Raw genomic sequence first — 11,545 nt, 5'->3', positions numbered from 1 at the left:
AGAGTTTTTTTTTTACTCAAGTTTGGAACTTGTTATTTTCCAAAAGGGATTATGGAATGCTTATTGTTAATCAAGTTTAATTAATTCAGGTCATCATAATTTTGGTTCGGATAATATTCTGTTTTTGATATGATGAATAGAACCATCGCATTACAATGAAAATGCTACTACACAATATATAAACTATACATCCCTTTTGTAATTCTGCAATATTTTCAAGACAAAAATATTGACCATTAAGGGTGAGTGGTCCATTGACAAAAACTCAATCCCATACGATTTGATTGGGGTTTTTAACTTTTTATTAATGACTAAGTGTACTTTATTATTTTTTTTTATAAAAAAAAGAAAGTGCTTTTACACAATAAACCAATAATATGTTTATTATTATATTATTTTAACATTAATTTTGTCACCATGACGATGAAACAATTATACGAGATCACTCTCTCATAACATGTAAAACTATTCATACGTGAGAATATCTCACAAACATATCTTATATAAGACATTTTTTCTTAAAACGTACCGACTACTCTATGAAAAAAAAAAAAAAAGAGACAAATTTTCCATAATGTGTTTCAATTGCTTAACTTGCACTGCTGTCCTTTGACAGACCCGTAAAATTGGAGAGTTTTCTTCTTCAATTTTGATAAATGGAATAATTCAAAGTCTCAAAGAGAGAGAGAGAGAGAGAGAGAGAGGAATGGTTGATGAACTAAGTGGAAGGGCATTGCGGTCCAACATGCTCAAGTAACATAATGCACGCGCTGAGAATTGTAGACTGAATTCTCTGGATCGCATTTGCTACATTCCTTCACAAGACTCGCACACGTTCCATTTACACTTATAATACAGCATACGCACACAAAACACACAGTGAGAGAGAGAGAGAGAGAGTTTGAAGTATTGGAAAGTGCGAAACAAACAAAGCGCATTGGCAAAGAATAGCAACAGCAGCAAAAGAAACAGGACAAAAAAAAAAAAAAAAAAAACGCAAAAAAAAAAAACAGCTAAAACAAAAGCAAAGCAAAGCAAAGCAAAGCAAAAGAATGATGTGAAAACGAAAAAATATGGTCTTTCTTCATTCTGTCTGGTATTTGGGGTTTATCTTATAAGCTTCCCAATCTCAATTCCAATCCCAATCCCAAAACCCAAACCAAATTATTCCCACCACCACCCACTCTCTCACTCTCACTACTCTCATTCTCTTTCTCTTTCTCTTACATTCTTTTTCCTTAAAAAAAAAAAACAAAACATCACCACCTACCACTACAAAACTCTCTCTTACTTCACTGCTATTGCCTTCATCTCCATGCCTCTACAACTACACACCTCTTCTTGATCTTCCTCTTCTCTCTTTTCGCTTATTCTCATAAGCGAAACCACTTAAAGGTAACTCTCTCTCTCTCTCTCTCTATATATATATATACATACTCTTTTGTGTATGTAATATATATATCAAAGAACGAGTTTTTCTTCTTTCTTCTTTTTTGGTTTTAGAGTTTTGGGTTCTGACTATTTTTTATTTTTGTTGGTGAACATGAAGTGGGGATGATGGCAGTGAGTTCATCCTGCAATAAGCTGCAAATGGATAACGGCAAGTATGTGAGGTACACGCCTGAGCAAGTTGAGGCTCTTGAAAGGCTCTACCATGACTGCCCCAAGCCAAGCTCCATGCGCCGCCAACAGCTTATCAGGGAGTGTCCCATTCTCTCCAACATCGAGCCTAAGCAGATCAAAGTTTGGTTCCAGAACCGAAGGTATCATCTTTTGTTAATGTGTTGTGCAAAATTACAACTGAGTTTTGCACAAGATTACATCCTTTTTTTCTGGTTGTAAATTTTTTAAATATGCATTGCTACTTCATTATGTTCTTTTCTGGATCTTTTATGTATTGCCAAGAGCTGCAAAATTCACCTCAAATTAGCAAAATGGTTGCCTTGTATCTCAAATGAAAATTGGTTGTAAGTCTTATTACCTCTCCCATATCCCACAAAAGTGAGAGCTTTGTGCAATGAGCACGATCTATTTCAGACCTTGTGTTTGGCTGTTGTGGAAATTGAAGACATCTAGAAGGAAATCTATCAGCTTTTCAAATTTAAGTGTGTATGTGTGAGTGATTTCTTGATTTTTCTTCTAGAACTATCATAACCTTGTATCAAACTAATTAAAGTGGGTGATTTGCATATTGCATTTAGGATATGTGTTGTCAAGTTTTTTAATTTATTAGGCCTCCCAAGTTAAGAAATTAATATTAAGCAACTCATTTTTGTTTCCTTTTCTTCATTTTTTTTCTGCAGCCATATGAAGCAATCAAACTTTTACTGATGGAATGATTATATATGCTGGCTAACCCATGTGCGTTATATGTTTTTATGTTTGACACAGATGTAGAGAAAAGCAGCGAAAAGAGGCGTCACGCCTACAAGCTGTGAATAGGAAGCTGACGGCGATGAATAAACTTTTAATGGAGGAGAATGATCGGTTGCAAAAGCAGGTGTCTCAACTGGTGTATGAGAACAGTTATTTCCGACAACACACGCAAAATGTAAGGAATTATAAATCATTCACTTGTTATCATTTGCAATCTGTTTGGTTGCTTAGAAAATTAAGGAAAAGATAATAGACAAAAATTTGATCAAAGGTTCTTGTTTTGCAAATGGAATTCACCACTTAATTGAGATTGAGTCTTTTGTTTTCATTGTAAAGGAGATTAATTTTCTCAAAATTTAACTGTTTTTGGTCTATTCTTACAAAATTTTCTCAGCAGCCAAAGAAAGTGCCCAGTTTTATAATAATTAATTGATTTACAACATTACTTGTATTCTCATGTTTTGTTGACTAGAAAATTTGAACATGTTTCCTTGTCTTGCAGGCAACCCTTGCCACCACAGACACGAGTTGTGAGTCGGTGGTGACGAGCGGTCAACACCATCTGACACCTCAGCATCCACCAAAGGATGCTAGCCCTGCAGGGTTAGTGTGATTGCTGCTTCTTGTTACTCAATTTCTGTTCTTTATGGTCTACAATTGCCTTGCGGTTTGTTGTATGGCTTATGAGATTGTTTTGTATGTTTCCAGACTTATATCCATTGCAGAGGAGACTTTAACAGAGTTTCTTTCGAAGGCTACTGGAACTGCTGTGGAGTGGGTCCAAATGCCCGGGATGAAGGTTACTGCTCACTCTATTTGCTATCATTATTCATTTTGAACCTTATTCCAATTATTTTTTGTCATTTTCAAGAAAAATTATTAGAATAGAAGAACTTAAGTAATCTTCTAAGTTACATCTTGCATATAAAAATGTTTTTTTTTTTTTTTTTCACTAAATTCCCCCTTTTTTAAATTCTGTTGCCATTCTATTGAATTGGATCAACAAAATGTTGAGATTTGTTAAATAAGTGATTTCTTTGCTATGCCAAAGAATGATGCTTAATAGACAACATATGGGAGGGATTGGAACTGTGACTTCAAAGATCTCATGATCTGACATAACTTTTTCATTTTCATTTAGGCATTGCGCCATTTGAGGCAGATCTCTCAAGAACATTCTCAGCCAAATGTCTCTGGTTGGGGGAGGAGACCTGCTGCTCTACGTGCACTTAGCCAGAGATTGAGCAAGTACGTTTATTTTTTTTTTATTCAAGTTTTCTTTGGATTAATTGATTGACTTTGATCTTTGGGAGTCTAACAAACTCTACTGTACAGGGGATTTAATGAAGCAGTTAATGGGTTTACTGATGAGGGATGGTCTATGTTAGAAAGTGATGGTATTGATGATGTTACCATTCTTGTGAACTCATCTCCAGCCAAGATGATGGGTGGAAATCTTTCTTATGCCAATGGATTTCAATCAATGAGCAATGCAGTTCTATGTGCCAAGGCATCCATGTTATTACAAGTAAGGATTACATATGAATATTGACAGTAAGGAATTTACTGGAACTTAAAATTAATAAGCAGCCTTTTGTTGTTAAAGGTCATGACCTTAACAAAGACACATTAGATTAAAGAATATATTATATTGTTACTGTATTGCTAAGTGAATATGGCTTCATAAGCTTGTAAAATCCAACAAAAGTTGCAGGTATCTAAAGAAAAATTTCTTTATGGTGAATGGTTCTAAATTTATTAACATCCAATTGATTTGAGCGTGTTTTTGGATATTATAACTAAGACTGATTATATGAGCCTCAATTCCTTTTGTGGATCATGTCTTTCTGGGGCTACTGTTGAGGTGAAAGTGAATGTGGATTCAAGCTCTTAGAAAGGGCGTCCTATAGTTTGGGGTTCTTTTGTTTATAACACTTGAAGTCATTCTTAAGAGATTTCCATTGGTAGATCAGTCTGGTGAAAATAAATTTATGCTGCCAATTAGTAAAACAAGTTGAAAATGTAGTTGAAAAGCTAAAAATCAATGACTGGGGCAAGGAAACTATGTGATCTACATTATGTTGACTAATATAGGGAAATTTCATTGTCAATGTAAAACATCATTTAGTGATCATCCTTGTATATACTTTAGACTCATACTTCCTTTCTATTCTTGTAGAATGTGCCTCCTGCAATACTTCTTAGATTTCTGCGAGAACACCGGTCTGAGTGGGCAGACAGCAGTATTGATGCTTACTCAGCAGCTGCCATTAAAGCTGGTCCTTGTAGCTTACCTGGAGTTAGAGCTGGAAGTTTTGGGGGTCAGGTCATTCTTCCACTGGCTCACACAATTGAGCATGAAGAGGCAAGTGATTCAGTACTAAACTACAGTCACAGCTCACAACATCATCACCATTTATCCCAATCCCCAACTCCTCCCCTCCCCCTCCCCCCCCCCCCCAACCCNTTTTTTTTTCACTAAATTCCCCCTTTTACTCTGTTTAGTTTTTCTTTCTAAATGTTGTTTGCTATATTAATATTGTTTTTTTTACACCATCATCTATAATTTAGAAAGATGTGGGATTTCAAATTACTCACTTAAACAAATCTACAAAAATTTTCCTCCTTCATCTAATCTTTTGTTTTGACTTGAATTTTTTGTAATAAAGATGAAATAGAAAAATAAAGGAAGTAATCATCCTATCTTTCTTTTGAGGCATCACTCAAACATGATAATTTATTCCCTGGCAGACCAGAAAATTCTCTCTCTTAATATCTCACGTTCTATGGTTTCCTTTGCTTCTTTAAGACAACAAAACTTGATTTACATTTTTTTTTATCACAATTCATAAATGACTAGTTCCAAATTCTTGCTCCTTATGATCTCCTTCTCAATCTGTGCAGCCTGGTCCGGATTCCATTGGAATCGTTGCTATTTCTCATGGTTGCACTGGAGTGGCAGCTCGTGCATGTGGCCTTGTTGGTCTAGAACCTACAAGAGTAAGTTCTCCTGGTTTTGTTTGAGGAAATTATTCTAGTCGGAGATTTGTGGAAAGATTAACAGATTAATTTATACAGGTCGCTGAAATCCTCAAAGATCGGCCTACATGGTTCCATGGTTGCCGAGCTGTGGATGTTATAAGTGTGTTGTCCACTGCAAATGGTGGAACCATTGAACTGCTTTACATGCAGGTAGGCACTAGTAATTTGTGGTTGTCATTTCTGGTGTAGTTGTAATTATAGACTTGTTTAACAAATTTTGGAATTTCATTGGCTTCATTTAGCTATATGCACCCACAACTTTGGCACCAGCTCGTGACTTCTGGTTGCTGCGCTACACGTCTGTTTTGGAAGATGGTAGTCTAGTGGTATGTGACTCCTACTTCTTCTGTTACAAGTTCCAATAGTTATGGGCCTTATGGCATTTTTCTTGGTTTCCCATTCGTTACTGTCTGAAAATTACACTGTTTGTGTGGTGCAAATTAGGTCTGTGAAAGATCACTTAACAACACTCAGAATGGACCAAGCATGCCACAGGTGCAGCATTTCGTGAGAGCAGAAATGCTGCCAAGTGGGTATCTGATTAGACCTTGTGAAGGGGGTGGATCAATTATTCACATAGTTGATCATATGGATTTAGAGGTATGTAAATTCCCTTGCGCTATATGCTGCAGCAAACTGATGCCTTTGCATGGTATACTTAATAATTTACTTGTTGTTTGCTTAAACTAGCCTTGGAGTGTACCTGAAGTGTTGCGCCCGCTTTATGAGTCATCAACTCTACTTGCTCAGAAGACAACAATGGCAGTAAGACTTTTTTGTTTTTCCGTCTAGTAATTTAAAATTCTGTTGCCATTCTATTGAATTGGATCAACAAAATGTTGAGATTTGTTAAATAAGTGATTTCTTTGCTATGCAAAGAATGATGCTTAATAGACAACATATGGGAGGGATTGGAACTGTGACTTCAAAGATCTCATGATCTGACATAACTTTTTCATTTTCATTTAGGCATTCGCCATTTGAGGCAGATCTCTCAAGAACATTCTCAGCCAAATGTCTCTGGTTGGGGGAGGAGACCTGCTGCTCTACGTGCACTTAGCCAGAGATTGAGCAAGTACGTTTATTTTTTTTTTATTCAAGTTTTCTTTGGATTAATTGATTGACTTTGATCTTTGGGAGTCTAACAAACTCTACTGTACAGGGGATTTAATGAAGCAGTTAATGGGTTTACTGATGAGGGATGGTCTATGTTAGAAAGTGATGGTATTGATGATGTTACCATTCTTGTGAACTCATCTCCAGCCAAGACCCCCCCCCCAAAAAAAAAAAAAACTGCTTTTCTCTTTTGGAATCATTATTGTGAAAATTTTCATCATGATTTGCTGTTATCCGTTGCCAATTTGATAAGCTTTGGTTGTTTGAGAACAGTTTATGGAGGTCATTAAGCTTGAAAGTATGGGCCACTATCGGGAGGACATGATGATGGCTGGTGACATCTTCCTTTTGCAAGTAAGCCCTAGTTTTCTTTTCATGTGTCTTGTTACATGATGTATGTGTAGATTATGATTTTCCTGTACATAATTATCAATCAAAAAACAGTTAAGCTTCACCATGTGCTTGTGTGTTAAAAGGTTTCTGCTTCTCTTTTATGCTGATTAAAATTTTGGTTGGTTGCATTTTTCCCCAGCTTTGTAGTGGAGTGGATGAGAATGCTGTGGGAAACTGTGCAGAACTCATCTTTGCTCCCATTGACGCCTCGTTCTCTGATGATGCACCAATTATACCTTCTGGTTTCCGCATTATTCCTCTTGATTCTGGAATTGTAAGTGTTTTATCGTTTATGATATAATCTATTATCTTTTCTTATGCCTTTTTTTCCCCTTATCATTGAGTTAATATGTTGTTCTCAACTTGATTTCATTTAATATGATGCAGGATTCCTCTAGTCCAAACCGTACACTTGACCTTGCCTCTGCTCTTGAAGTTGGACCCACTGGAAATAGAGCATCCGGTGAAAATTCTGGTCAGTGTGGGAGCACCAAATCTGTGATGACAATAGCATTCCAGTTTGCATTTGAAATCCACCTTCAAGACAATGTAGCAGCCATGGCTAGACAATACATCCGGAGCATTATAGCATCTGTGCAGAGGGTGGCATTGGTGCTCTCTCCTTCTCATTTTGGTTCTCATGCTGGCATTCGGCCACCACCTGGCACTCCTGAAGCTCACACGCTTGCTCGGTGGATCTGTCAAAGCTATAGGTGCGTCAGTTGAGTCTTTTATCATGCATCCATATTCTTATTATCTACAGTTCTAGAGTCTGGACCATGAATAAGTTCTTAGTTTGGTATGGAACTTTGGCCTCCATGTTATACGATATAATTCATGAACAGCGAGTTTATTTAGCAGTAAAGAAACTGATTTCAGTTCTTATCCAAAATGAGGAATTTAAATTTTCCTACTTTGAATTCTCAAAAAACTTTGCTTTAACAACCAAAGACTTTCCGATTGATATGGAATGACTACGTAGATGAAACTTGGAATATTTTTGCTGCTTCTTCTTACAAACATAAGTTTCTTATATATCACATGTAAATGCCTCTCTTCCATATAACAGTTTACAATGCTTCATTTATGAATAATTTTCTGGAACTTGGATATCAAATTTAACATTTTTAGCTGTGGTGAAGAAGGCCCTTAATTGAAATTTAAGTGTGAATATGCCCTAGATCTTGTTGCCAAAATTTTCCCCTTTCAATTCTAAAATTGGAAAAAATACCAGTGCATATTCAATATTTTGATAAGTCCAGAGTATATTAAATGTTGATCTTCTTTACAGGTGCTATCTAGGGGTTGAACTACTTAAAAGTGAAGGAAGTGAATCCATTCTCAAAACTCTTTGGCATCACTCAGATGCAGTCATGTGCTGCTCTTTGAAGGTATTCTTTATTTCCTCCCCTTACTAATCTAGAAATATTTTTCTATCTCTCTGCATTTACTCAAGGTTTTGCACTAATGCTGTTCAAATTTCCAAGCTTTTTCTTTCATAAGATGTCACCATTTTCCAACAACTTAAGCTTTTAGAACAAGTGGTAGTTGATCAATACAGTGTCATTACACTCCTCTTGAGCATGAGGCAGACCTTGGCAGAAGTGATGGTGCAAAGTTCTGCAAGAATTTGATCTTAATTCTTGTAGAAGAACATAAGCTTTGAGGAAATACATTACTAAGAAGCTGTAATGCCTTTATGAGTTAATTTTTAAGGAATTGAGCATCAAATCTGGGGGAAGTTGCCCCTTGCACATTATTCTATTGCATGGATAGAAAGTGGTGCCATAGATGTGCTTATTGAGGGGGAGCTCTTAGCAAAGCATATGATACTTATTTCTCGATACTTATACTCACAGAAACCTCATAAATCCAAATATACAGAAAATTTGAGTGTAATAATTTTTCACTTTCACTTAGGAGCTTAATAGAATAATTTTATGCTTGGTGAGGGGTTTTTCTCCAATGAAAATGTTGCGTCTGTCAGTGATGTCTTTTTTTGATATATTCAGCAATCTTCATGCCCTTTAATCACTTTCTTTATTTTGCTCGCCTTCCTTTCTGCTATTGTGTTATGTATTGTTACTCATAAAAAAAATGTAATTATATTATGATATTTCCTCTACTTCTTCTTCTTCACATTGTTGATGCTCAAGAATTGTAATCAATTTTATAATATGCAGGCACTGCCAGTTTTTACATTTGCAAATCAGGCAGGTCTTGATATGCTGGAGACGACCTTGGTTGCACTTCAAGACATTACTTTGGAAAAGATTTTTGATGACAATGGAAAGAAAACCCTATGCTCAGAGTTCCCACAGATAATGCAGCAGGTAGGGTGCTTTGAAATCCACCTAAAAATCTGGAGAAGGGTTATTTTACTTAACAAAAAAGAAATCCACCAAAAGGCATAATTATATCAACAAGACCAAGATAAAAGATAATGTATAAAAGAAATAAATCTCCATTAGGTAATGGGAGATGAACATAAATGGGACTAGACCATAGTTATCAATTCAGGATGCTAGAGGGAATATGAGAATACATGGGCAATAGAAGAGGGATGCAATCATTTGGATATGACTGAAAACCCAAAAAAATGACTAATGTTATAATACCTATTTGGCATCACTGTGAAACACATTGTTGGACCTAAAAAAATTTACCTAGATGTTAACAGACAATGAAGACATGTTTCCTAAAATTCTAAAAACAAGAACATGCATTGTATATATTGCTACCCTTCAAAGACCAAAGAGAGACATTGTTACTTAAAGTGGAGATATTGTTATGCTTTCTTTCTTTGGAAATAGTGGATTAATCTGACACTCTTATCTTTTCTCTTTGTCCATCGAGCAGGGTTTTATGTGTCTTCAAGGTGGTATTTGCTTATCTAGCATGGGGAGGCCCATCTCCTATGAGAGAGCAGTGGCGTGGAAGGTTTTGAATGAAGAAGAGAATGCTCACTGTATCTGCTTCATGTTCATCAACTGGTCTTTTGTCTAAAACTTTCAACTTAACATAGGATGCAGAAAAAAAAAAGTATAGATGTAAAGACAATCTCTTCTTTGTCCTTTTGGTATGGAGAAATCGTAAATTGACTTTTTATGCTATTATGAGCATGCTGCACCGAAAGGCATCTAGGGTCCCATTTTTGGCTATTCTATACTTTGCTTTATGCTATATTTATGAACTTAAAATGTTCTGCCTTTTCTTTTATCCTTGCTCTTTTTGACATTCTGTGAGATATCTAATCGTGGATGTCTTATCACTGCCTCTGATCTTTATTTAGGTCGGGCACTTCACTCCAGGAATAGGCATTACTTCGTTTAAAATCTGGCTAGTGATTGTAGAAGTCCCTTTTCTCCACTCATTCTTTTGTTCATTGTATTAGAATAAGTGCTTTGTACGTCCCAATGTAGTTGAATGAACCTAATTATGTGCTAGAAATGCACTGTACTCTACATCTTGAAGGAACCTTATGCTTATTCTTCCTTCCAGTGATTAACCATAGAGGCTATCTATCAATCAGAACTTGGGATCCGTTGAACCACTTAACATAAAGCTGAAATTCTTGTTTGACTAGTTGCACAATGCTACTGGTTTATGTGCATTTTTGTTAAGATGGGGGCTGCTTAAAAGGTGGCTAAAATCTGTTGACTTCTAAATTGTCCAATTATAAATTTTCAGCTGGAGGCCAAGGACTTGTCTCTGTGACTTGGGGACTATCCATCAGTACATCTGATTGTTCAACCTTGGGCTTCTGTATAAAATTATCTATCCATGAAGGAATACCAAATTTATTGGCTCAATGCATAAAAGTAAGGAAAAGTGCCATGACACCCTATGAATCTTGGAGTACTTACACTTACACCCCTCGAACTTTTATTTTAGCCATAAAGGAATCTTCAAAGGAAAAAAAAAAAAAAAAAAACTAGGTGTACCCAACCTTGTAGGATATTTATTATAAAAACGTTTACAATAATAATTAGAACATATAGGATCTTTGTAACCTAAACTCCATGCATCCCTAGCAAACGACTCGTTTGCCTCTCACCGCGACCCAAAAACTTTGAAGTTCTTCTACATGAACCTTGTCCATGAACAAACTCGTCTACAACCACTCGGTTTTCTGAAGCTTCAAATAACCCTTTGGAATGCAACAATGAACTCACTTTCAAGGGGGCAAACTCTATAGTTTTAAGGAGAATCAATTTAAGCTCAAGCTTGTATAATTACAAGGAAGATTTTCTATGATGTAGAATAGACAATACATGCCTTACTAGAGTAGTGATGATGCTAAAAATCATGACGCAAGATCAAGAGGTGCAGGGTGCTAGTAGAACTCATCGGGGTGATTTTGTTGAAATTGCATGAAAGTTGGAGGGCTGAAGAGAAATGACATTTTGATTAAGGCTCTATGCCTTGAGGTTTGCCTTAATTTTGGTGAATTTTTCCGTCAAGGCCTTGAAAATAGTGATTTTGACATTTTTAGTAATATTTGTTTTCCTTAATAACTTTTAGTTTAAAAGTCAAAATAAGTTTGTTTTGGGACATCTCTTAGAGATAGTAGTTTCAATTTTCGCAATTATCTCAATTTTTCTATTTCTGGTAAAAT

General features: G+C 36.0%; 1 protein-coding gene across 1 annotated transcript; it reads left to right on the top strand.

Annotated features, from left to right (window-relative positions):
- Positions 1-1,031: 1,031 nt before the first annotated feature.
- On the top strand, positions 1,032-10,146 carry LOC112029705 (homeobox-leucine zipper protein ATHB-8). The gene is made up of 18 exons (XM_065778517.1): positions 1,032-1,395; positions 1,550-1,763; positions 2,392-2,551; positions 2,879-2,979; positions 3,085-3,175; positions 5,281-5,376; positions 5,455-5,568; positions 5,661-5,744; positions 5,863-6,018; positions 6,109-6,196; positions 6,388-6,493; positions 6,581-6,680; positions 6,808-6,888; positions 7,067-7,201; positions 7,315-7,640; positions 8,219-8,318; positions 9,111-9,260; positions 9,787-10,146. The coding sequence occupies exons 2-18, from the start codon at positions 1,555-1,557 to the stop codon at positions 9,931-9,933; spliced, it is 2,244 nt and encodes a 747-aa protein (XP_065634589.1). The 5' UTR covers positions 1,032-1,395; positions 1,550-1,554; the 3' UTR covers positions 9,934-10,146.
- The last annotated feature ends 1,399 nt before the right edge of the window (positions 10,147-11,545 follow it).

The sequence above is a fragment of the Quercus suber genome, unplaced genomic scaffold, assembly GCF_002906115.3.
Source record: "Quercus suber isolate HL8 unplaced genomic scaffold, Cork oak 2.0 scaffold_185, whole genome shotgun sequence".
NCBI classification, from domain to species: Eukaryota; Viridiplantae; Streptophyta; class Magnoliopsida; order Fagales; family Fagaceae; genus Quercus; species Quercus suber.
This window is presented reverse-complemented; position numbering and strand designations above follow the sequence as displayed.

Bases quoted from the DNA above. Each gene is read 5' to 3' on its own strand.
- LOC112029705 (XM_065778517.1), top strand. From the start codon at position 1,555: ATGATGGCAGTGAGTTCATCCTGCAATAAGCTGCAAATGGATAACGGC. The intron at 3,176-5,280 runs GTTACTGCTCAC...CAATCTGTGCAG, and splicing joins TCCAAATGCCCGGGATGAAG to CCTGGTCCGGATTCCATTGG. The intron at 5,569-5,660 runs GTAGGCACTAGT...GGCTTCATTTAG, and splicing joins TTGAACTGCTTTACATGCAG to CTATATGCACCCACAACTTT.